The sequence below is a fragment of the Sardina pilchardus genome, chromosome 9 (genome assembly GCF_963854185.1).
Source record: "Sardina pilchardus chromosome 9, fSarPil1.1, whole genome shotgun sequence".
Classification (NCBI taxonomy): domain Eukaryota; kingdom Metazoa; phylum Chordata; class Actinopteri; order Clupeiformes; family Clupeidae; genus Sardina; species Sardina pilchardus.
The window spans coordinates 27,305,791-27,333,150 of record NC_085002.1 but is presented as its reverse complement, the minus strand read 5'-3'; the positions used below and the strand labels follow the sequence as shown (position 1 = coordinate 27,333,150).

The following is a 27,360-nucleotide window of genomic DNA, read 5'->3' as shown; positions in this document are numbered from 1 at the left end:
TAATTTGAATTATGATATAACAATTTTTTTTTTTTTTTTTTTTTTTTAAAGCTGGGACATGTCAAAATGCTGGAAAAGTTGTAATGATGAATAGGCTAAAACAAAAGGAGGAACGTTTCACAACTAATTAGAGTAACTGGCAACATGATTAAAATCACAGAAAGGCAGAGTCTCAGTATTTATCACTGTAAACCTGTGTGGACAGATGTAATTGTGATGCATCTTAACACATTTGTGAAGTATATATTCATCATCTACAGTACAAAATATAATTAAAATATTTAGAGAATTCAGATAAATCTTTGCAAACAGGGGATAGAGTTGAAAAACAATATTGGATGGCAGATGCCACTGCATTAAAACCAGACCTGTTTCTGTACAGAAAATCATTGGGCTCGAAAACCTCTGATTGTATTACAGTTTTTTTCAATTGCTTACACACAATTTTTCAAACCGAGTTCTTTTTAACAAAATTTAAGCACAGGTATCCAAACGCCACACTCAGTTTGCATATATTCCTAGATTCTTTGCAAAATGAAACACTTCAGTCAAAACAAACACACTTCAGTCAAAACATACACACTTCAGTCAAAACATATACACATATTTGTAAAAATGCTATTAGTTGTCATTTAACAAACACAGTCCTCAATGGTCAGACACTATTGCAGGTAGTTTCACACTGCAGTGATAAATGCAAAACGCATTTGTAAAAAGAAAAATGAGGAAATAACATGTGCTAGATTTTTGCCCAGACATTGTTATGTAAGGGATCATTTAGATGTCCAAAAAATAGTGACAAACCCACAACATTCTTCATGATTAGTTCGACATAGGGAAAGTGTACATAAATAGGTCTATAAACTTGCACGTGCACTGTACAACACTGAAGACTGCTGTAGACTGAATATTTCTTATGAAGGATTTCTTTCAATACTTACAGTATTTCTAACCATAATCAGTTACAGTAATCAACCAACAATGAAATCAATTGAACAAATAAAATCTGTATACAAACAAAAACTACTGCATAAAGTACATACACGTTGACTCTGAAGAGCAACTACTGCAAAAGCAACAAGACTGTATAGCACACCTGAGTGCTGCGTTTTCAATTTTGCACATGTGTGCTTACACACCTGGTGGATGTGATTATCCAATTCGTTCATTAGTGTAGTCACTGGCAATCCGGGGCTTTGTAATGACAAGGAAGTAACCTCACAATCCTTATCTGTGTCTAAGGTGTGGAAATGTGTGTAGAGTTTTACAAATCACTGTGTGTAATGTTTTGCAAAAAGGGTGAAGCAGACATTGTGTGTAATGTTGTGCAAATCTGTGGAGGTGTTTTGCTCCTTGGAGTAACATTTTGCTAATTGTGTGAAAAAAAATATTTTAGTGTGTAAACAATCGTAAAAAACTGTAACACACAGTCTGATACAATTTGGAAATGCTAGTGTAAACTTTACCATGTAACAGCTACAATTAAGCTATGTATTTAGCCATAATACAGAAATACCCACGTCTTATCTGGGCCTGAGTTTGTTTAAAATGGACTGAGGAAATGTGGAAAAAGGTCCTGTAATTAGACCAATCAAAAGGTGCAATTATTTTTGGAAATCATCTGGCTAAAGAGGAGAGGGCCTATCCAAGTGTAAAACCTATATCCAAACGATGTTTTCAAAGTTTGAGATAATCAATTCAGAGTCCAGGTGCTAAAATGGCCTGTCTCCAGTTCAGATCTGTCAAATTAGGTGCATCATGGAATGAAATACATGATTAAGAATACCTCATGCTGAGCAACTGAATACCTATATCGGACAGGAATGGGACAACATTTAATTCTCAAAACTCTTCCATTCCTAAACATTTTGAGGACACATTTGACACATGTTGCTGGCATCAAGTTTAAAATGAACAAATATTTTCCATGAAATAGTCCACATTTTCATTTTCAACATTTGATATGCTATCTATCTCCTTTTTGGATTCACAAGACTTGTATATTATCACATTCTGTTTTTATTTGCATTTTACACAATGTCCCAACTTTTTATGATTTGGGAATAAACTAAAAAACACGCTGCACTAAAAACACGGACCACTCTGTGTCTGTCTCCTACAAGAGAGCACGTTATGTGCAAGCAGAGAGGCTGCCTATTCTGCAGCCCCTGCCCTATACTGTAACATTTGTTTTCCTGCTGTAAAACAACTTTTGGGGCATCTGTGACATTTAAGGTGTTGGTGCATTAATCTGACAGAAAAACTCAAAGATGTCGCCACAAACTTGTTCAACATTTCATTGAGTAAGACCGTTTCCTCCAAATGCTTCAAAGTCACAACCATGTCATATCTGTGCCTAGAAGTCATTTCTGCCCTGCCTCACAGACCACCGATACTAATACGCATGCTATCGTATACAAATTTGCCATCAATAATAATTATCAAAGATACTGGTAGATGACAACGTGCATGCATAGAATATGCACATATACTGTATTTGTGCTTGTGTGTGTGTGTGTGTGTGTGTTTATTCATCAGAGGACTAAAAGAAATGGCCATTGACACCAGCAGGAAATCGATACCTTACCGTGTGCGTGCATGCCCGTGTGTGTGTGTGCGTGTGCGTGTGTGTGTGTGTGTGTGTGTGTGTGTGTGTGTGTGTGTGTGTGTGTGTGTGTGTGTGTGTGTGTGTGTGTGTGTGTGTGTGGCAGGAAGAGAGTGAAAGACATGCCAATTATGTTAAGGAGTTTCTCCTAAATTCGCCTCATCTCATATGCCATTGAAGATTGAATGACCCTAACTATCGTCATGAACATAAGTGTGTGCTTTGAAAATGAAAATATTCAAAACTTAGTGTGCTACATCTGCATGTGCTTTCTGGATATGCCTTTTGCGTGTCTATATTACCATGGTTACATGGGATGAGTAAAGGAGTAAAAACTCCAGTCTGTGTGCAGTTGTTTTGGTTTGAATATTGTTTACATGATCACATGATAGAAGAATGATACAGCCTTGTATACAATGTTGTAAGTCGCAACCTTGGTTAAAAAGTGTCAGCCAAATGTAATGTAATCTATTAGTTAATAGCTTGCAGCAGCTACAGTATAGTTACACTAGCCCTGTAGCCCTGATCCAATGCTACAGGAGAGGAAGGGCAGAGGGAAAAGGCACCGTGTCATTTCTCAGAAATAATGGCTAATCTACATCTGCTTTTTTTCAATTGGTTGATTTATAATTCCATGGTTATTCTACAACTTTCAGTCAAAGATGGCTCAAGAGAGGCTTGTTGTGCAAGTCAAGTTAGTTTTTTCCGCTTTCCTTGAAATTCTCTGTATTCAAGTTTCTTCACTCCACTCTTTAGCATACCATTCTCCAGTTTCAAGTGATTATTTTGCACAGCAGTGATACTGACTACTATTTTGATGGAAGGAGTGGGGATCCTTTGAGGCATTTTTGAATGTTGGGGGCAACATATCCCCCTCAATGTATATTATGATTACAGCCTTGCGGAAATGTTAGCATACAAACAACATCACATCACAAATCCCAAAAGACACCATTCCAGCATTGTCCAATGCCAAAGCCTGTCGGTGGTGATTGACATCAACAAAATTGTCAATATAAAAAGTTGTCAAATATATCAAAGTTAATGCCGTTTCATGTGTGCTCAAAGTTGTTATTCACAGAAACATAGAGGTGCCTCACAGGAAAGCTATGCACCTGTAAAGATAAGAAACTGGGGATGGGAGAGAGAGGATGAATTTAGGGAGGTTTCGACCGGTCATGCTGACGTGTTTTGCACTGCTTTGCTCTGCTTTTCTTTAATAAATGAACCTCTTTGCGTTGGAGACTCAGAGACTATTTTGGAGAGGGGAGAATTCCTCTCTGGGCACTCTCTCCTCTTGGCGCCAGGAGTCGTTGCTAAAAACGATATTACTTGTTGTGGTTCTTGTGTCTTACAAATATTGGGAAGACCACCTATAGTCTATGTGTAGAATGTGAAATATGTTGGTCAAGTACAATCATTAATGTGAAACTGTATTAAACTTTGTAACACTGGAAATGCAGACGAAATGAACAAATCATACACTGCTGAATGCATTTCCATTCCAATACAATCCAATGGACATGTACACTGAAGGCCCCCACAGACTGCATGAAAGGACCGTAATTGTGTGACCTAGATCATTATTTGGGAAAAGGCTGGGAAATTAGGCATTATAGCAACCACTGCTTCGGTTTTCCGCAAAATTCAGTTGAGCCACAGGCACCTCCTCAGCTCAGCTGCTGCCGCTTTCATTGCTCCAACCTGTCTGCTTCAGTGTGAAGGCTAAAGAAAACAGGCTAGTCTACAACATGGAAACAGAGAGGCCAAACAGTAGGCCTAGAAAACCCAAACAACAAGGTAGAGAGGACAACAACAGGCTATCTCAAGGTCACAATGTTTCTTCTTGAGATACAGCAGATAAGTCTGCCTCTCATTTATATCCTATATCCTATAAAACCAATTGGACCATGTAGGCTATCCTATAGCTTCTATCAATAAATACAATGAAAAAAGTTAGAAAATAGGCTAGCTTAGGGCCAGGCTACAAATAAATTAGACTAACTTGGACACATCAGGGAAAATTAGAGAGAGAGTAATAGCTTTAGCTTATAGACAAAACGAAACAAAACAAACAAAAACGCTATGTAGGCCTAGGCCTAAACACATAGCCTATTAGGCCTACGTTTACAATCTACCCTTTTGCTATTAATTACAGGCTATGTTTTTTTTTTCTCCTCTCATTAGGCCTATTTCATTTTATATCCTTACCGATATTACTGTAAAGTAAAGTTGATTATTAACATGTTATACAGCTTTGGCAACAATGACTTTACATATTCATGCCATTAAAGCACCATTTGATTTGATTTGAGAGAATGAGAGAGATCTGAGTTCTAGAGATCTGATATCTAAAATCTCTCTCACACTTTCAAGCACACACAGAGAGAGATTTTTGCATTTCAAGTTACATTGTCGCCTTTGTGCCCTGATGTTGAGGTGAAATAAATGTAAAACGTTTTTTTACTGGCAGTTTTCACAAGACGCTTAGGCTACACCGGCGACAGGTTTTTCGGGGTTGTGTTATGTCTATGGATTGACCAAACACACGGCTGGAAGTCCAAGTCTGGCACTGACGTAATCCTGTCTGCTCGGAAGCCCCTCCCGCAGACTATCGCAGCCGACTTGGACTTGACTGAGGTAACCCAGTCGCAGTAACCCAACGGCCAGACAGACAGAATATAGCACAAGCTGCCTGCATAGAAACAACGCCGTACTCGAGTACCGAGGGCCAACAGCGGCCCGGGGTTGGTTAGAAAAGTCAAACTAAACACACGGTATTCCTCGGACGTTCGGTGTGTTTGGAAAAGAACCAACCTCGACGGCGACTTCTATCCATGGTTCAGTGAAAGGCTTTACGTTACTTTACGTTACTTAACTATTTTAGTTGTTTAACGTTACTTCATAACGGCAGATTCTCAGATTTAAATGTTTAACTCTATGGGTCTGATCAACGATACAACGGGCATCCACACGAATGTGTCCTGTTCCTGTAACTGCAAGCACACGACTTCTTTCCAGAGTACGGAGATCAGTAAGTAGACTTTCTTGTGTTTTTCTCGAAGGCTAATATTCATGTTGCTAGCGTGATTTTCAAACGATAATGATGTTCCTTTGGTGAGCTAACTCAGCTAAGTTTGCTATCTTAGCATTAGATACACTCGGTGCTTTTAGGTCACTGACTCTCGTCTCGTTAGCGATAGCTGTGTTCAAGGCTGTCTGTAGGTCTCTCTCAGTTTTGTTTTTGTTTGCATACCAATAACGTTGGTATATGTTTGTCCTTCAGTGTCGGTCTATCCATCGGACTTCCTTACTTCAGCGCACAGTTTACAAACAAACTAACTTCCAAATGAAATTTTCAACACGAGCTTTATCTTGCAAACAGCCTGTTTCCCCCCTCAAATTGTCAGAATAGCACATTCTTTTGGATGTGTTTTGTGATGGTCATCACAACAAATTCAATAGGTAAACAGACATTTGGTCTAGCCTTGCCTCTCAAGTGTTTGGTCTTAAATTAGACCTGTTTTCTTTTATTTCAACATTAATTACACTGGTATAGGACAACTTGTGACCCAGGTAATATGTTTCCTTAGTTGAATTAGGGGAGGAGCTACAGTTTATTGACAATCATGCACAAATTAAAGGATATGTTGATGACTTTGGTAAAGTCGAGTAGACTTTGGATTCTTAAAGCACCTCAAACATACAAGCACCCAATGGCTTTCTTGACTTTCTTGAAAGTTTTCTTGACTTTATTAAACACCAGCTTCATCCTTAATAGAGTAACAACAGCATGTGACTGACTCTAAATCTTCTGTGTGTAGAGAAATGGTTTTTAGTAGGCTTAAGTTAAAGGCCTGATTTATGAGTTATCTGGTATTGTGTGTGAGGGCTTTTCCTTTGACAGTCAGAGTTGAGTCATGTTGTGTCTGGCCATGGAAGGATAAAAAGGGATTTTAAAAATTATATATTTTTTCAGTCTACCGTAACACTGATGAGACTCCTCCTTTAAACGAGAGAAAGGAAAACTTGTCCTCTCTTGAACACACTCACCCAAAAATAAATCCACAGAGAACATCCTCACAAACAAAAACTCCTTCATATCAACAAAGGCATTGGCCAAGAAAGATTAATTAATTTTATCCTGATACACTGTTTTGTTTGCTGTTTTTTTCCGCCCTGCATCTCAATTTTGCTCATGCTACGTTGATGTTGTGGTTAATTGTGTTGCTGGTTGATGTTGCTGGTTGATGTTGTGGTGATGATGTTGCTGGTTGATGTTGTGGTTATGGTGTTGCTGCTTGATGTTGTTATGTCTGGTTGTTGCTGTCGTTGCTGTATGTCACTCACCCTATGTTGTGGGAACAGTGCTTGGCCACTGTTCTGTAAGGGTAGGGTAATATAGATACATAGAACAATAGATAGATAGATAGATAGATAGATAGATAGACTTTATTAATTCCCAAAGGGAAATTACAGATCTATATTCCCTAATGGACTGTACCATACTTTGTGTGATGAGGACTATGATGTGATCCTGATCAGCGCACTGTGAGTGGTTTACATTCTCCCACACTCATAGTTGCAATGGCTGTGGCCACTGCAGATTTGGCTATAGGAATATAGGCAGTGTGACATACTCGTAATGTAGTGTGTCATGTTCCATTTATGTTGTGTGAGTGTCAGTCATTCATAAAAACATGCAAATTGCAGTGCGGCACATAGTTTGTGTGTGTGTGTATGTCTGTGTGTGTGTGTGTGTGTGTGTGTGTGTGTCTGTGTGTGTGAGTCAGTGAACATGACTGGGTAGGTGGGACTGGTGATAGAAGTAATCATAGTGGGACATTTAGTCACCGTTTTTATGCCGGCGTGTGGATGAGACTGGCGCTTTGCCTTTCCGAGGAACCATGATCTCATCGCAGCCACTCAGCATGCTGTCATTCCGGCTGCTCAGACACTACGCAGGTAGCGCAGACTGCGGAACACAGGATCCCTCCTGGGCACGTCTGGCTGAGAGTAAAGGGAGCATAACTCAAAGCAGAGTGATTGAGTGGTGGAGGCACGTTTAACACCATAAACTGAAAAGGGATTTTTAAAGCAACTGTTTATAAATTGAATTGAGACCACAATCTGGAGCGCTAGGTATTTCAGTATTTAGTGTACCATGATGAAACAAATGTTCCTTATCAAGTAGGCCTCCAGCATATATAGATGTTTATACAGTCTGTGTTTTTTCCCTATTGTAACCCTGCATAGAAAGAAACATTGACATAAAAAGTGGTCCATTTTACTCATCATTTGGGTGAGGTTCATGTGTGAGAGGTTGTGCGTGTGTAAAAAAGAGAGAATGTTTATGAGAGTATGTGTGTGTGTGAATATCTACGACTTCTGACTTTGAGACTCTTAATATCACCAGACTGACCAGACACACACTCAGACAAACACACACATTACCACAGTCCCACAGGGACTTGGTAGACAGACACACACACACACACACACACACACACACACACACCCTCAGGGACTGGCTGGGAACACCCTCACTGATGAAAGACAAAGACATCATGCAGCCGCCTTATTCACTAATAAGCAGTTAGAGCTAGTAGACTCATACACACAACCAGTGTCTTTGCATGCAAATGTCAGAGACTTAAGATTTAAGCAATAGCAAAGCAAGAGTCGCTGTGGAGAACATACTAAGGGAGGATGTATGTTTGTGGTACTATACTACTGTAAGTTGTCCTGCCCTGGCCATAGCATACACCAGTTAAATTGAAGTAGTTGGAACACTAGCCGCGTTTACATGGACAGTGTTTTGTCATTCCGATTGAACATTTTTGCGCCGTCTGTTTACATGGGCTACTTTCTATTCCGATCAGACTACTTTTCATTGGGAAGATATTAAGGTCAATCCGAATGACCGTATACATGAGCGTTCATTCGGAATAGGAACGGACTACACCACCTCTTCTATTCCGATTACAATTCTGATCGGATCAGGATTTTCGTTCCGATTGAGGCGTTTATATGACGATTTTTTATTCCGATTGAGCTGTTTTTCCGTTTCTAATCGGAATAGAAGTGTCCATGTAAACAGGGCTAATATCAGTGAACCATGGAACACTGAGTCGTGTTCACAGACAGACTGTATCATTGTAGAATTCGGTGTTACAATGAAACGTCGTTATAGTTACAAACTTTCTTCTAAGGGTTCTAGTGGGAACATTTGGTGTCTTCCTGTTTGCTGACTTTTCCCATGGTGAGGGTCACCCTCCCAGATACTGAGGCGGCAGCTGCCTTCAGTTTACATCAGCTGATCAGCCTCCTTCTGTTTCCTTTTTACGCCACACACACCATAGAGGACTGATGCACCCGCCTGTGTCCAGACAGACCCTGTCCCCCCTCACCACACGCACACACACGTACACACACACACACACACACACACACACACACACACAGTGCTTCTCCTACCCCCACCAGACAGTCAGTGACAGCCAGAGTGACTGATGGAGAGCTTGTGAATATGCATGGTCGTGGGTATGGGTGTGATGGGCATGTGTTTTAAATGGGAGATGGGGGAGGCTGTGCTGGTGGACATCATGTGTGCCAACTGGCTGGGTTTGGAGGGGCATTCCCATGCCACTGCTACCTCCACACACACACATACACGCACACACACACACACACACACACACACACACACACACACACACACACACACACACACACACACACACACACACACACCCTTCTATTCCCACCCTGTATTCTCAGGGTATGTTGTCCCACCACCACTGTTCTTGTCTCAAAGACCACAAATGCACATAGGTACAGTGCTCTTGTTGTTCAGCTCACTGGCCTTTGCCTGATTTATGTCTTTATTTCTCTATTGTGTTCTTACATCACATTGCTTCTTCTTGGATTCGATTTTCTATTTTGTATTTTGAGCTCTCTGGGCTCAGTCAAATTTCCGTATTTTATTTTGTATTATTTTATTTTTTATTTTTTTCAAAAATAGGCAAACATACGTGAACTTACACACACAACTATCACCCATGTTTTTTTTAATACACTGTCATCCTATAATGATTATAGATAGCATGCATGCACACAGACTGTCTAGGAATATTAACTAATACCTTTACTAATTCTAATAAACCTACAGCGCACTATGTACATACAGCTACTCAATATCAGTGGGCCTTAAATGCATAAGGCATACACATACTATAGACATGTACTGACTTGTAGACACACACAGACACAGACAGTGGCCTAACTTGATTTACTCTAATACGTATGTCTAGATGCAGACATGCACAATGAATGGGAGAGATTGTCTTAGCGTTATGCAGATGTATGTTAAAGGACACTTTGCATATGAAACGGAGATGGCCGTGCGTCTGCGTGGCACAGAAGGCAGGTTACGCTGGGGTCATGGTGGGCTTGTCTCCCGGCAACCCCTCCCTTGGGTGAAGGTCACAGTTGAAAGGTCAGGGGTCATGCTTTTAGATGAGGGGCTCATTGTCATAAAGGCAGGGTTGAGCAGAGTATGTGTGTGTGTGTGTGTTTGTGAGGAGGGGGTGGGACAAAAGATCTGGCTATAACTCTAATACTCTCTCTTTCTCTCTCTCTCTCACACACACACACACACACACACACACACACACACACAGAGCAGAGAGAGAGAGAGGAGAAGGGCCAGACGTAATAAAAGTTGAAACCCAGGATGTGTGTGTCAGACTGGAAGAGTGCTGACTCATGGCTGGACAGTGTGCTGGCAGCATTAGGAGTTTACACACACACACACACACACACACACACACACACACACACACACACAGAGACCAAAATGATTCAGGTTAGTGTATCAGGAGCTTACCTAGGAAGTTAAACCTGCCTGCACTCACACAGGCACACACTCACAGACTAATATCATTTGAATTAGTCTGTCAGGAGCCTGTTTGGAAAGTTGACCATGCACGCAAACTAAAACAATTCATGATAGTTTATCTGCTACCTTGGAACATGAACTTTTGGTGAAGGGTTTTTTTTTGGGGGGAAGGGTTTCAGAAGTGTCTGTCCCCGTGAGGTTTTTCACAGGATTAATGGAGTAGGTTAAGGAGCTGCAGTCGTGTAGGGTTAGTAGAGATTTGTGTCAGACAGTAGCCCAAATCTGCTCCCGAGCTAAGGCTTTGGACTGTCAGGGATTTGATCATCAAAGAGTACAGGCCAGCTTTTTCCGTTGCCATTTATTCATTCAAGGCCCTTCTATTCAAAGCTTTAAGTTACCGATATAGTAAACGAGGAATAGATTTCCTCGTCATGATTTAGCCTAATTAAAGCAATACTAAAAGGTTTTGGTATTTTTGGCACTGTGGAGGCTGTGCTGTGTGGGAAAGAATGTTTACATATCCGTAAGCGTTTCCATAGCGCTACACAGTGCAACTGGTAGAGTAGTGGGGGACAGGCATAGATGATGCATGTATGACCATAAGATGCCACAATCATAAGATGATGTCAAAACTTGTTTCCCTTAAGTCTCACTTGTGGCCCCAGCTGTGGCGCAACTGGCTGGGACGCCTGCACCATACGCCGACACGGGTTCGATACCCGCCCCGTGGTCCTTTCCGGATCCCACCCCGACTCTCTCTCCCACTCCCTTCCTGTCATTCTCCACTGTCCGATCTCATTAAAAAGGCATGAAAAAGCCCCAAAAATATGCAATATAAAAAGTCTGAGTTGTTGCACACTGTTGCTTCAAGTTAGCCCTGTCATCCCTCAGCAGCTGAGCTGCAGCCTCAAACAGGTAGATGCTTACGTAACAGAGAGCAGCCGTGTCAGGCAAGGTCTTTCCCCAAGAGCCAAACAGAAATAATTTATGACCCAGTGCGCAAGAGATTTCAGTTAGGAAACGGCTTTCATCTCGGACCTTTTTGATGTGGCGGTGAGTGGGAACGCAGCTGTTTGCGAGGCGTGACGACGACGCGTCTCTCTCGTTTTTCTGTTGCTTTCTTTCTTGGTGTTTTTCTGTCAGTCTGTCTGATGAGGGAATGAGTCACAGGGTGCCTCAGAGGGAGATGATGGCATATACAGAGCTCCACAAACCCACAGACACCTGCAACACACACACACACACCTGCAAGACACACACACACACACACACACATACCTGCAAACGTCATCGTCACACGCAAGCACACCTGCAAGTTTCAGAAAGAGAGATTTACAGACCACCTTCTGTGCTAGGACACACACACACACACACACACACACACATACTTGATGTGTGTGTTGCGTTGCGTAGTGTCAGGTCGGGTCGATGGAGCTAAAGCACGACGCAGGGCTGAGTGCTCTCTGTTCCAGCCCCGTAGTCACGCCTCACACTCTGTTGTGTCTGGAGAGAGTCTACTGGGCTGAGCCAAGAGAGAGAGGGAGAGAGAGAAGCCCCTTTCACATTCAGAAACGATACATTAGCGTTTAAGAAATAGCGGGTTCAGGGGATTTCGCAATGTGAAAGGTAGACGTGTTCTGGTCCCGGGGTTGTCTGAAGCCGGTTTCAGAGGCGAGTTATGGGAGGCGTTGCCTAGCAGCACGTCACACGCAATTTGGGAGTGAACAATGACGTTAAGCATGCCTTGGACCTCGGAGATAAACTGATAAACACAACTTTCATGCTAGTTCTACGTGGTTTAGCTTCCAAATGATGGCGGGCCACTTGTTATGTTATTTGAATGCCAAATGAGGTCCTTTTGTCTGTCGAAGTCATATTTCAGTGTGCTGAGTCCTGAACAACTTCTGCTCTGACAGTTAGCTCGTTGGCTAGTTAGCTAGAACTATCATTAGGCAAACTTTCTAAAAAGACTTACTGCTGGCAGCAGACGGTTTTGGTAACCTAGCAACAATAAACACTTGACCGAAGTGCTGAGAAAAGGAGGTTCAGGGCACTCTCAGCATAAAAAAACGTGATTGTTGGACACACATATATCTATGGACACAGCAGCTAAAGTTATCCTAGTCTCTTGTGTGTTTCCTGTATTTTAACCTCCTGCCTGGCCAAATACGTCATCAGTCACACACCCCTAATAGCGGGTTGACCTCTGTTCCTTTCATATTCAACACGGCTCGGCTCTGATACTACCCCCCGAGACGGGTTGGATTGCCGAGGCGGGTTGACTCCCCACCCCGTGTCGTCAATGTGAAAGGAACAGCCTTAACGTTAAATTCGGCTGATTTAGCGTTAAATTCGGTGAATGTGAAAGGGGCTAGAGACTGTCTGAAGTGAAATGATAGTGGGGGGAAAGAGGGAGGATATGAAAAAGGGAGAAAGGGATCTGAGTAGAGGAGCTAAAGAGAAATGATAGAGGAAGAGATACGGAGGGGAAAGAGAGAATGAAGACAGAGAGGGCGAGAGGAGAGGAGAGAAATGATATAGAGAGAAAAGACAGGGAGGGGGGAAGAGAGAATGAAGACCGAGAGGGGGAGAGGAGAGAAATGATATAGAGAGAATAGACAGGGAGGGGGGAAGAGAGGAGAAATGATAAAGAGAAAAGACAGGGAGGGGGAAGAGAGGAGAAGTGAGAGAGGAGAGGTGATAGAGAGAAAGGGAAGAGCAAGAGAGACACACAGAAACTCCTAGTGGTGGGCATGAGAGATAAGTAACGAGAGAGAGTAGAGGAGAGAGAGAGAGAGAGAGAGAAAGGGAGGGAGAGAGAGATAGAGAAAGGGAGGGAGGGGGAAAGGAAGAGTGAGGAAGGGGCTGAAAAAAGTCTGAAAGAATTAGACAAAGCCAGACAGAGACAGAGGGCCAAATGTACTAAGACAGCGCTAATACCGAGTTTTCGGATGCGCAGAATGCGAACGCTGTGCTTTACTATATTGCGTGGAATGAATTTACTATTTTTTTATTTACTCATACTCTAGATATGGGAACCCTCATACTCTAGATATGGGAACCCTCATACTCTAGCTGCTCTAGATATGGGAACCCTCAGACTCTAGTTCTAGATATGGGAACCCTCATACTCTAGTTCTAGATATGGGAACCCTCACACTCTAGTTCTAGATATGGGAACCCTCATACTCTAGCTCTAGATATGGGAACCCTCATACTCTAGTTCTGGATACGGGAACCCAGATCCAAGTCAGCTGTGGCATAAGCCCACAAGGACATGGGTTTGAATCTGATCCATGGTCATTTTGTGATCCCACCCCATCTCTCTCTCCAGTTAGACGGACCCAGTGTGAAAGCAACCTAAGAAATCCATTTGGAGTGTATAGGCAGTGCAGTAGCAAACAGATAGCACGTTAACCTACTTCTTTGGGTCTCAGGGGGACCTGGCTGTGAGAGGGTAAACAGTGAGTCCAGGAAGTCGACTTCATAGTAGAACGGTTGTGTCAGAGCAATACGACACTTGTGTGTCCAGTTGGGCCTGCTGCCTCCTGCCAGATCTCAGCCATGGGTATATCCATAACAAGCCCCACTCTCACTATCGGGTCCTATTGCTTAAATAACCTCAGCGGCTAGCTCAGATATCCAGAGATGGATACGTTCCGGGTAAGGATATCGGTTCAGGCTGTTAGAGGGGCAGCCCTTCCTTAGGTCCTGAGAGAGAGAGAGTGTGTGTGTGTGTGTGTGTGTGTGTGTGTGTGTGTGTGTGTGTGTGTGTGTGTGTGTGTGTGTGTGTGTGTGTGTGTGTGTGTGTGTGTGTGTGTGTGTGTGTGTGTGTGTGTGTGTGTGTGTGTGTGTGTGTGTGTGTGTGTGTGTGTGTCTAGGAGTCGGTGGTGGCGTAGTGAGGGAGGAAGAGGTGAGAGACATCAGCTGTTTGCTCATTCCAGACCGAGCCAGACTCAGACTCATGAGATGAATCATGAATATTCAGATCAGCTTGTCAGACTAGACGCACACAAACACACACACACACACACCAAATTACACCTCCTGAGTGCCCCCTCCCCCTGTATGTCTGACAGACATATATTTCTCTGTGGTGCAGACAGCGGAGTCCCCACTCCCCCCCCTCCCCTCCCCTCCCCTTCCCTCCGCCCCTCTCCTCCCTCGGTCGGGGGACCTGCGTTGGTCTGGCCCTTCTGGCTAGCATGCTAATGACCACGCCGCATAATGGCCAGCCACGCGGCTGATAACAGCCCTGGATTTTCATACGTCTCAGACACACACACACACACACACACACATACATGGCTGCGGCCGTCCCCACCCTAGGGGGAGGGATGGCGGTGGCGGTGGCAGTGGTGCTGGTGTAGTCCCAGCTGGGTGGAGCTGCAGTGTTGAATTAGATTAGATGAGATTACCTTTTATTGCCACATGATGTGAGACATGCGTGTAGTAGGCCCACGCCAGAGGAAGAGCACCAGCCACCATGACAAGAGTAGTGTGTGTGTGTGTGTGTGTGTGTATGTGTGTCTGTGTCTGTGTCTGTGTCTGTGTCTGTGTCTGTGTCTGTGTCTGTGTGTCTGTGTCTGTGTCTACGTGTATGTGTGTGTATCTGTGTGTGTGTGTGTGTGTGTGCGCGTGTGTGTATGTGTTTGTGTGTGTGTTTGTGTCTGTGTCTACGTGTATGTGTGTGTATCTGTGTGTGTGTGTGTGTGTGCATGTGTGTATGTGTTTGTGTGTGTGTGTTTGTGCGTGTGTGTGTGTGTGTTTCTTACAGACAACAAGCTACAGAGGCACGCCGAATGATACGCACATGCAGACAGTCACACTCTCTGTTTTGCATCTTTCAGCTTATGTTTGTTTGCCTGTCTGTATATTTGTCTGTCCCTATCTATTAGCGTGTTAGCCAACCTGCTAGATTATCTGCCTGTCTCCCACTTAGTCTCTCCATACTCCAGCTCTGGGTAGAGCGAGAGCGTGAGCGTGGTCTGTTCACGGATGCCAGTGGTCCAGTCACAACATAGAGCTATCTTCATAACTCAGGCCTGATAGAGTTCAGGAGTGGTGCCTGAACTCAGGCTTGAGCTCTGCCATGTACGATGTCAAGAAAGGCTATTCTCTATATTGTCTTTGAATGTATTTGATCATTTCAGGCACAGATAGTGTCCTGTCCATCAGCCCTGATAACTATTGCAGTATGCAACAAACTATCGGCCTTTGGCTACAGTCAGAGGAAGTATGGCCTATACCTTCCCTCGCCCTGCTGACTTAGTACTGCATCAGAAGGCTGAGGAATTCAACAGTCTGCCTGTCTGTCTGTCTGTCTGTCTGTCTGTCTGTCTGTCTGTGTGCCTCTTACCTCCGGTTCAGACACCAAACATGTCTTGTACTAGGCTGGGTAACCCCAGCCTGATCTGCCGGTGATTTGGATTTCGTCCTGCAGCTCAGGCTGGAAACCTGCACATTTATCTCTCCTGCTTCCTGTCCACGTTTGCTCGGTCCAATCACAAACTAGCTCATCCATCAGGTGCTATCCAAAAGCGTCATTTGAAGTCATTTGAACTATGCCCATTGATCACGCCTCTCGTGCAGTAGAAATAAAGCGCACACTTCCCAGACTGATGTTCGACCTTAAAAGTTTGAGCTTAGTATGGTGATATGGAAGGAATGTAATGTCCGCAACACTGATAAATTGCTCCCGGTTTAATAAGTTTAATCAGTGTTGTGGACATTACATTCCTTCCATAGTTACTCTCCATTTGTCCTGCACCTGCAAGGTGGGATCCCGGATGTGCACACAGCTACTCTTCTTAAACTTAGTATGGTGCACACTTCCCAGACTAATGTTCGACCTTAAAAGTTTGAGCTTAGCATGGTGCTAGCCAGACTAGTCTCGTACCGTGTCTGAGGCACCGGGCACAGCTCCGTTGAGTTTGACCTTTTGTCCCGTGTTCTCCGAGAGCTGTGGTGCGGCTCCGTTCTTACATAACTGCCCACGGGGGCCTGCCGGCTGGCTGGGTGTCTGGCTAGCCGCTCTGCTTTTAGTAACTCGTGAGGATGGACGTCTGTGTTCTTGAGGGGGTTTTTTTTTTCTTTTTTTATTTCTCGCTGCTGTTGTGATGTCATCTACACATATGATCAGCCAGTTCACATTTTGCTGCTAGAGAAAGACTCTTTGTGTTCAGTGGCTCACAATAGTACAGTAGTGTGCTTTGTGTGTATGAAATGGCCTGAGCCTACTGTTTAGCCAGTATGTTATAGTAGAAGGAATAGCTAGCTGAGTATAGCAGACATAAGTGAAAGTAAAGTGTATTTTTCGAGATGGAGGGTTGTGAAGACAGCATGTAAAAATGCTTTGGTCACTTTTACCTTTGGCAAAATGGTATAGAACCAGTTACACTGGGGAGCTAACATTAGCTTGCTATGCTAGAGCCAGGTAAACCTTGTGTTGTTGGATAAATGCAAATGGTTATAGGGTGTGGGTCATTCCACGCCAAATCAACCAGAGCCCACGCACTTGCGTCTCAAAAAAATCTGAAAAAAATACCATGTGTGCCTATGTTACCCAGGAGACACTCTGTAAAATGTTTTTGTGCTAAGATCAATACTTTTCAAGTAACAGCCAGTTTTACAGGGGGAGGGGGGTGTCAAATTTGTTCTGCCTCTTTTTTTTGTCAAAGTTCACAAGCTCATTGCTCAAGAACTAGAATCTGTAGGAGGCTCAAATTTTGCAGGCTGGTGCATAAATAGGAATAGTATGCAGTAAAATCACCACGAGTAGTCTGGATGATCCTGCATGGTCATAGCAGTCCCTCAAAGTTGATCAACATTTTATTGGAGTTTTTGGCTGGGTTCTGTTTAGGCCTTCAGAAGACACATTTTTACTCAACATAGACTCTTGGGGTTTTTTTCTTATTGAGATAAGTAGAAACACTCTCCGAAAAAGCAATGAGGAGAAAAGAAAATCCATCAGGGACTGAACAGCAGACCTCACAAGTTTGAAAAATAAATTTGGATCTCATATTCAGAGCACCCTAACACCTTGTGGGAATATACAAAGATTTTTTTAATGTTTTTTTCTATAATCTGCATTACCTCTTCTTTTTAAAAACACCAATTTGACTTGCCTTATGCAAATCTTTCTTTTTCATTTCCCACCCTGAACAAGGGCAAAATGCACCATAGAGATCTATTGAGAGATTTGTTTTGTATAGAGTAACCACTAGGTGCCACTAAAATCACTGAATCACTGAAATTGCCGGGTGGGGACAAAACATATTCATCTCAATGGTGCATTTTGTCCATGTTTAGGGTGGAAAATGAAAAAGAAAGATTTGCATAAGACAAGTCAAATTGGTGTTTTTAAAAAGAGGAGGTAATGCAGATTATAGAAAAAAATATAAAAAAAATCTTTGTATATTCCCACAAGGTGTTAGGGTGCTCTGAATATGAGATCCAAAATTATTTTTCAAACTTGTGAGGTCTGCTGTTCAGTCCCTGATGGATTTTCTTTTCTCTTCATTGCTTTTTCGGAGAGTGTTTCTACTGATCTCAATAAGAGAAAAAAATCAAGAGCCTATGTTGAGTAAAAATATGTCTTCTGTAAGCCTAAACAGAGCCCAGCCAAGAACTCCAATAACATTTTGATCAACTTTGAGGGACTGCTATGACCATGCAGGATCATCCAGACTACTCGTGGTGAATTTACTGCACACTATTCCTATTTATGCACCAGCCTGCAAAATTTGAGCCTCCTACAGATTCTAGTTCTTGAGCAATGAGCTTGTGAACTTTGACAAAAAAAAGAGGTAGAACAAATTTGACACCCCCCTCCCCCTGTAAAACGGGCTGTTACTTGAAAAGTATTGATCTTAGCACAAAAACATTTTACAGAGTGTCTCCTGTGTAACATAGGCACACATGGTATTTTTTTCAGATTTTTTTGAGACGCAAGTGCGTGGGCTCTGGTTGATTTGGCGTGGAATGACCCGTGTGTGTTTTCAGAGTGTGATCTGGACAGAGATCTATAGTATACGCTCATATAGACATAGATGGAGATTGTTTCCATTTTAGAACTGTTTTAAAGATGAAAATGGATGTGTGTAGTAGTTGTAGGCTTAGAGAATTATGAACTGAATAGTGGGACATTCTCCTCGAAAAGAAAAATGCTTCTCGACATTCCTTTACCGTGTGTGTGTATGTGTGTGTGAGCGGGATATGTTTTGCTTTGGTTTGGAGCTGAACAGACAGCCAGAAAGGGAATGGGTGAGGAACAAGACTACTCATAAAAAGCAGCGCTGATATTGTTTGTGTAAATGATACACTTCACTCTTCAGTTATTTCTTTGGTGACTCACATCTTTCCCTCCCTCTCCCTTTCTCTTCCTCAACTCTCTCTCTCTCTCTCTCTCTCTCTCTCTCTCTCTTTCTCTCACACACACACACACCCTTCCTCCTTTTCTATACCCCCCTCCAGGCCTGTCTAACTCTTTCATTAGCTGTACTGTGCATGTTTCCATTGCCAGATGTTTGCCTAGACTTAGACACACACACACACACACACACAGATAGCCACTCAATATGCACACAGACACAGACACAGATACAAACATGCACACGGATCAAACACTTGAATCTAAATCTAAAGGAACATCAGGTGTGTGTTGTGCGAGTGTGTGTGTGTGTGTGTGTGTGTGTGTGTGTGTGTGCGCACCCAGAGAAATGCATCAGCATTTTTTCATTCAGCTGTTTATGTATTTTTATCTCACACAGCTCTCTCATATTCAGTTCTTAATTTCTCCCAACCAGACATACTTGAACTGGATGCTCACTCACACTTCCACTACACTCTCTCTCTCTCTCTCTCTCTCTCTCTCCCTCTCCCCCTCTCTTTCTCTCTCTCTCTCTCTCTCTCTCTCTCCCACACACACACACACATACACACACATAAACAAACATAAACAAACATTATATTACTCTTATAGTATACATTATTATGCTTAAATATTATTTTGAGCATAGCGGTGGCACCCTGTATCTTCCTACTTCCTTTCTCAGGGCCTGTTTACACGACAATGTTTTTTTCAAAAACTGTTTTTTTTTCATCAGTTAGGATCATTCTGTGGAACTAGTGCTACACTGCCAAAACACACACACACACACACACACACACTGACTTTCCCATGGCAGTGGGAGGGGGTAGAAGGCTGTGTGCCCTCTTGACCTACAACTCAAAACACACACAAGCACACACACACACACACACACACACACACACACACACACACACACACATGAAGGGGGAAATCCTGTCAGAGAAGGAGCAGTAGATATAAAGAGCAAAAGAGCGGTTTTAAAGAACGAAGGTATAAGGAGCTGGGAAAGAGGAGAAAGATAGAAAAAAGGATAAGCAAGAGAGACAGAGAGAGAGAGAGAGAGAGTGTGTGTGTGTGTGTGTGTGTACTTGAGAGACCTGCTCTCCCCTCCTCCCTCCTCTCTGCTGTCTGCCTTTGTGCTTAGAGCTGTCTGGCTCAGCTTTGACCGTAAGTGCCCTTCCCCGACAGAGTGCTGTGTGTGTGTGTGTGTGTGTGTGTGTGTGTGTGTGTGTGTGTGTGTGCACTCTGTCTGTTAGCTTGTCACCTATGACCAATTTGGACTGTTTGAGTGTGTGTGTGTGTGTGTGTGTGTGTGTGTGTGTGTGTGTGTGTGTGTGTGTATGTGTGTGTCTGTCTGCTTGCGCATGTGTGTGAATGTCTGACCAGTCTGGTGATCTGGCTTTCACAGACAAAAGCTAGTAGACAATATACAGAGTCCAATAAACATTGACACACACACACACACACACACACGCACACTTACAGACACACTTTTATATTATATTCCAGAGATAAATGGTCCACTTGAATTCTCTCTCTCTCTTTCTCTCTCTCGATCTATCTATCTATCTCAAATACACATACTTAATCATAGCCTTCCTGTCCTATTATGTCTGTATATAACTGTCTGCAACTGTCCATGTCTGTCTGTCTTATCTGTGTGTGTGTGTGTGTGTGTGTGTGTGTGTGTGCGCCTGTGTCAGTGTGTGTCTGTCTGTGCTCTATGCACAGTGCCAGTCTGTGTGTGTGTGTGTGTGTGTGTGTGTGTGTGTGTGTGTGTGTGTGTGTGTGTGTGTGTGTGTGTGTGTGTGTGTGTGTGTGTGTGTGTGTGTGTGTGTGTGTGTGTGTGTGTGTGTGTGTGTGTGTGTGTGTGTGTGTGTGTGTGTGTGTGTGTGTGTGTGTGTGTAAACGTGTGTCTGTCTGCATGTGTGTCTATCTGGCTGTCATCCTGTCTAACTATATTTGTGTGTGTTTGTTTGAGTTCTATGCTCAGTCCCTGTGTGTGTGTGTGTGTGTGTGTGTGTGTGTGTGTGTGTGTGTGTGTGTGTCTTGACAAATGACTTAAGAATAATGTGTGTGTCTGATGTGTCTTAGTAGGTTTTTATTTGTTTTACATTGCAAGGCTTGGATGAAAACGAACGCATGGGAAACACCCAAAGCCAGCGTTGCCATTGACTCTCCTCTCTCTCCTTGGAAGTACACCATCACGGTGTGATTCCTTTTGAGCACACACCCAGCAGTTGACATTGAAGTGACCCAGTGTGTCTTTCTGCTTCAGAACAAGCCGGCAGAGTGAGAGTGGTTACAGTAGGCTGTTTAGAAAAACACATGCGATAACTTCTCAGACACACACACACAGACACAGACATACAGAGAGACCTATACACACACACACACACACACACACACACACACATTCATAAACACGGGGTGCTGTGCAGTGTTGTGTCTTCATGCAGATTTGAACACTATCAAACAAATCTGTCAAGACAGAAGCCCCCTTCCCTAGAGACTCTCCCCCTCTCTCTTCCCCTCCCTCTCTCTTCCCCCCTCCCTCTCTCTCTCTCATGCCCTCTCTCTCGCTCTTCTCCCTCTCCCTCAATTCACACCCCCCCCCCCCCCTTCTCAGGAGTCTGCAGTCAGACTCATCTGTGGTTCTCACCCCCCTCCCCCTTCCACACACACACACACACACACACTCACAAACACACACACAGACAGACACTCTTTAGCCTGCTCTATTGTCTGGCTCAGGGGGAGTGATCAGCTGTGTGTCGGAATGCGAAATGAGGTGGGGGTGTGTTCCCATCATTGGTAGACCCTAGACTGCCACAGAGTGTGTGTGTCAGTGTGTGTGTCGTCACTCTTGGGGGAACTAACTGGGGACTTGTGGTGCTCTGGGCTGTTGCTGTTGCTGTGCTGCTGTGGAATACTTGCTTCACGTCGCTTCTCCTTACTGCTGTGTACTTGGATTACCTTCTTTCCTTCGCTTCTCCTCACTGGATCCATACCTGCGTTACCATCAAGCGTGTGTATGTTCGTGTGTGTGAAGCGTTGGGCTTTTTGGAGTGTGTATGACGCACAGCGAAGTCAACAGCATGCAGCCCGTCTCCGGAGCTGGCCATGAGTTCTGTGACCACAGCCTGTGTGAGGGTGAGTCGTCTTCTGCACTGCAGACTTATGGGACTTGTAGTTTTTAATACCAGTGTGACGAGAATGTTGGAAAATGAACGCTCTAAAGAATATCTGGGTTCATTGAATTCAACCAGAGCCATCGAGATGAATTCAACATAAAATTTTAGAATCTTGAATTGTTGTGGAATGGAATCTTATGTTAGGATGTTCAAAAACCTACACCTTAGTTTCGTAAGGGATAACGGCCGACGAGGGTGACCTGTTCAATGGAAATAATGGAGAGGTGGAGGCTTAGAACTTAGTACTTAGTAGGAGTTGCCTCCGCCGAGACATTATTACTTTACTACTACTTTACTACTGTTGTTATGGTTACCATTCATAAGCGCATTGATATGGAACGGTGATTAATTTTATTTCTGGAACTACTTCAAAGGTAGCCTGTTATACAAAGTTAATGGCCACCCCATCAGCCAATCAGAGAAGAGAATCCCATTGTTATGGGAGATAAGTCTCTTTATTGAGAAAGGGTAGTGTGCTAGTGGCTTGCACTGTTGTACATTAGGTATGTTTACTTCTTGAGTATGAAGCCTGTGACCCAGGGGTTGTTGGCCCCTGCCTCTGCCAGCTGATTCACGCAAGGAGAGGACTTTGGGATACTCTGTGTTTCCCGTGTTTCCGAGCTTCACAGGGTTATGCGTGATTGGGAATGGGAAGCGGATTTGTGTGAGGGGTTGATTTGAAAGTGAAAACCTCTGGAACTGCTTTCGGTACGCGAGTGTCAGTTTAAGCAAACACACTGCAGGGAAACTGGGATGGTACAGCCCCTTTGAGAGTGTGTGTGTGTGTGTGTGTGTGTGTGTGTGTGTGTTTGTGTGTGTGTGTGTGTGTGTGTGTGTGTGTGTGTTTGTAGGTGTGTTGTGCCCTGCATTTGTGTTTGTTTTGTCTGTAGGTTTAACTGCGGTTTGCATGGGCCTCTGAGGAAAGAGGCCTAGTCTGACTGGTTCTCTGTGTGTGTGTGTGTGTGTGTGTGTGTGTGTGTGTGCTAAACCTATCAACTGCAGTAATGAAGATGAAGAGGGGACATGTTATTTAGCGTCTGTCAATCAGATCTGTCAGTTGTGACTGTGGCTTTGAACCTTGAATAGTCAACAGCAAGGCCTGAAAGCAGACATTTACAAACAGACCTGTTTTAGCGTCAGAATCAATTAGATCTCTGCAAAGGCTTTAGCAAATGGAATTCCCTCTTAGAGGGAATCTTAGAGCGGTCTTAGGCAACAGTGATTAGGAAAACTTCACCTTATGAAGAAAGATTCCTGAAGTAAACCCAGCCTTTGAAAGAAAGACCCAGTCTCTCTCCTTTTAGGCTAGGTGGCTAGCCTTATCCATGCACAGCAGACAGTCAAGCAGACAGCTAGTCTATAAAGGGACAGGGGGTGGCAAACAATACGGTTGTTAAGTCACAGGTCCTTGTAAACTTGTAAACCTTGTCACCATCATCTCATTTTTAGTAATTTAGTGATGATGTTATCAACATCCAGGCGTCTGTGAAAAATAACATTTCATTACGTTGAGGCAGGAAGTGAGTAGTAGAATAACAGTGTTCTTAAAGAGAAACTATGCGGGATTAGCAATTTCATCTCCGGTTTCGGTTTCGCTTTTCGCTTTCGCTCTTTTTATGCTTGCATATTTCTCTGCAGAGCTTCCCCTACAGCTTTAGCGTGTTATACATATATAGGCTGTATATATATATGTAAATTGCAAGAGTGGTTCTTCTTGTTCCTTACGCGTCTCAGACTTCCAGATGTAAACAAGGAGCGATAGTGAAACTGGTCAGTCAAGCAAAGCAACGATTTCTAAGCGATTTTATGACTATGAAAAAGTTGCATAGGGTCTCTTTAAGGTTACTCTGAACAGTGGAAAAAAATAGTTTATTTTACTGTGTGGACAAAAATGCGCTTCTCTGAAAGCAGTTGGAATCGGAAAGAGAATTATCGGCACATTGTTGCATCATGAATTCACAACCGGATAGGCTACAGTGATTTCCTGTGTATTAGCCGCATTGTGTATAAGCCGCAGGACAGTGTTTTATGCAAGTTAAAAGAAACAAAACCATATTAGCGCCATATTAATTGCCCCCCTGTATTAACCTCATAGCTGAAGAAATGTTGCAAAATCAGTGTATAAGTCGCGGCTAATAGTCGGGAAATTACGGTACTTAATGGGCCTAAGGAGAGATGTAAAATAAGCAGTCTGTCTTTATTAGTTTGGACCATCGTCACGATCATTCAGCAGACACCTGAGACATCTCTGGACATCCCTGAATTTGGGTCTGAATGCAACCCAGCTGGGTCTGAGAGGTTTAAGGCTTCACATTGCTGTGTTGGGTTCACATACAGTACCATGTTTTTCTCAGGTGTCTGGCTGGCTCAAGTTTAAGTCAGATTTGTAGGAGTGCCTTTGAAGTACAGTATGTGTATCTGCTTCGACTGTGAGCCTTCTATCTGAAACACACTCCTGTGCATTCTGTTACCTTGACAGCGGTCTGTTTGGCTCTATTCTGATTGGAGGTCACTGAACCTACCCTTGGTGTCTGCCTAACGCAATTTGTGTCTCGAGGATTGAATTTGATTCTCAGACTGTGTGTTTGTGTGTGTCTGTGTGTGTGTGTGTGTGTGTGTGTGTGTGTGTGTGTTTGTGTGTGTGGGGGAGGGGGGGTAGGGGCAGGGAGAAGTGTCTGCTTATTTGTTTGTGGTGTCTGCTTTTGTATGTCTAGACCCATATCTGGACCTGCACTGAAATACCTGTGTCTGTTTGCCTGTGTTTGTAGTCAGTAGTAATCCTTGCGCAAACTCTGTGTGTGAGTGCATTTTGCATGTCTGGCTATTGCTCCATCAGCGTTCTACAACAAGTTTTTCAGGACGCCTACACTACACCAATACAATGATAACGATACAGTATATTAATCATGAGACTACTTAAAGTACTTAAACGATATATTAACTATGAGACTACTTAAAGTAATGATGATGTGTGTGTGTGTGTGAGTGAGTGAGAGAATATGTGTACAGTACGTGTGTGTACAGGGATCAGTGAAAGTAGCTAACAGTGTGTGTGTGTGTGTATGTGTGTTTTGCAGGCCAGCTGGAGTTTGTGCAGATCCTGGTGATTGTGGTGGTGATGATGGTGATGGTGGTGGTGATCACCTGCCTGCTCAACCACTACAGACTGTCTGCCTATTCGCTACTCACCCGGCACAGCGCTGCACGCAGACAACACCTACCTTTCACCTCAGTGAGTACACACACACACACACACACACACACTGCTCAACCACTACAGACTGTCTGCCTATTCGCTACTCACCAGACACAGCGCTGCACGCAGACAACACCTACCTTTCACCTCAGTGAGTACACACACACACACACACACACACACTGCTCAATCACTACAGACTGTCTGCTTATTTACTACTCACCCACCACAGTGCGGCACGCAGACAACATCTACCTTTCACCTCAGTGAGTACACACACACACACACATGCACAATTGCGCATATACACACACATACATGCACATACACACACACACGCACACACACACACACACACACAAATATGTGTGCACACATGCATACACATACTCATACGCATGCACACACACACGCGCATAAGTGTGCACACATGCATACGCATACGCATACACATACGCATACACACACATAACAACACGCATGCACAGTCATACACACATATGGCAACATAAATACACACACACACACACACACACACACACATTAGACACCTTCATAAAACCCTGGGCAGTCAAAAGTACACTCCACAATGTGTCACACTCCAACACATGTGGATGCTGCTTGAATGACTTCATCTTCCGCAGTGTAAACAGAATTGGTTTGTTTATCTGGACTGACTGCATGTCTTAGCTCCACCAAAAGCCAAGTAGAGAACAAGGCTTCATTTGTCAGCAGACTTGTTCCATGAAAGTCTTCATGAGTTATGGTGACAGACTGACAACAATAATGGTGTGTGTGTGTGTGTGTGTGTGTCGTGTGTGTGTGTGTGTGTGTGTGTGTGTGTGTGTGTGTGTGTGTGTGTGTGTGTGTGTGTGTGTGTGTGTGTGTGTCGTGTGTGTGTGCGTGTGTATGTGTGTGTGTGTGTGTGTGTGTGTGTCGTGTCGTGTCGTGTGTGGTGTTCTTTTCTAAAAGTATGTAGCCTGCTCCATGATGCTGATCACTAACACCTCTCTCTCTCTCTGACAGGACACAAGTCTGTGGCCGTCTGATGGAGTAGGGCCCTCTAGTGGTGCGAGTGAGGTAAGACAAGACTTTGCCTGCCTCACTGTCTGTAACACTGTGGAACTATTGCCCACATGCAACTATTGCAATAATAGATTAACAATCTCTCTTTCACTTTCTCTCCCCCTCTCTTTCTCTCTCTCCCTTTCCTCCTTTCTCTCTTCTATCTCTCCCCCCTTTCTCCATCTCCCTATCCTCTTCCCTATCTCTTCTCTCCTCCTCTCCCTCTCTCTCTCCCTCTCTCTCTCTCTCTCTATCTCTATCTCTATGTCTCCTCCTCAGCAGCAGCAGGTGAGCAGTTCTCGGCCCCCAGATCCGCCGGTCTCCCGCGGCGGCGGTGGCGTTGGCATGGGCGTGGGCACGGGTCGGTTCCAGCCCACGTGGCCGTACCTGCAGCACTCCATCATCGAGCTGCCCCCCACCATCTCGCTGTCGGACGGCGAGGAGCCCCCCCCTTACCAGGGCCCCTGCACCCTGCAGCTCCGCGACCCCGAGCAGCAGCTGGAGCTGAACCGCGAGTCGGTGCGCGCGCCGCCCAACCGCACCATCTACGACGGGCCGCTCATCGGCCCCCCCTGCCCCCCCTCCACCTACAGCAGCGGCAGCAGCAGCGCCGGCTCCGTCTCCGTCGGGGGGGGCTACCCCAACCAGCCGCGGCAGGAAGGGGCGCCCCCGACGTACAGCGAGGCGGTCGGACACTACTACCACCCGTCGCCCCCCCGGCACCTGCGGACGGGCGGCGGGAACCCCACACCCCTCATCCAGGCGGTGGAGAACAGGAACGCACGCAACAAGGAGAAGCAGAAAGGACCGCAGGTTTGAGGGAGATGGGGGGGGGGGGTGAAGAGGTGGTGGGGCGGGGGGCGTGGGGGGGCCTGTCCCCTCCGCTGTTCCACCTGAGAAGACCAGGAGGGGTGTCGGACGCTAGTGTGAAAGCAGCTGCACAAAAGAAGAGCGGAAACGACGGAAAAGAACGCTGCGCTTGTTCATCTTGCTCTCCTCTGCCCAGGATGTTTATGTGACGTGTCC

General features: G+C 44.3%; 1 protein-coding gene across 1 annotated transcript; it reads left to right on the top strand.

The window, feature by feature from the left end:
* The first annotated feature begins 5,284 nt into the window (after positions 1 to 5,284).
* Positions 5,285 to 27,153, top strand: pmepa1 (prostate transmembrane protein, androgen induced 1). The gene is made up of 4 exons (XM_062545711.1): positions 5,285 to 5,639; positions 25,151 to 25,305; positions 26,296 to 26,349; positions 26,614 to 27,153. The coding sequence occupies exons 1-4, from the start codon at positions 5,534 to 5,536 to the stop codon at positions 27,151 to 27,153; spliced, it is 855 nt and encodes a 284-aa protein (XP_062401695.1). The 5' UTR covers positions 5,285 to 5,533.
* Positions 27,154 to 27,360: the final 207 nt, after the last annotated feature.

Coding starts and splice junctions, on each gene's coding strand:
- pmepa1 (XM_062545711.1), top strand. CDS start 5,534: ATGTTTAACTCTATGGGTCTGATCAACGATACAACGGGCATCCACACG. Junction 25,306..26,295: donor AACACCTACCTTTCACCTCA/GTGAGTACACAC, acceptor TCTCTCTGACAG/GACACAAGTCTGTGGCCGTC. Junction 26,350..26,613: donor CCTCTAGTGGTGCGAGTGAG/GTAAGACAAGAC, acceptor TCTCCTCCTCAG/CAGCAGCAGGTGAGCAGTTC.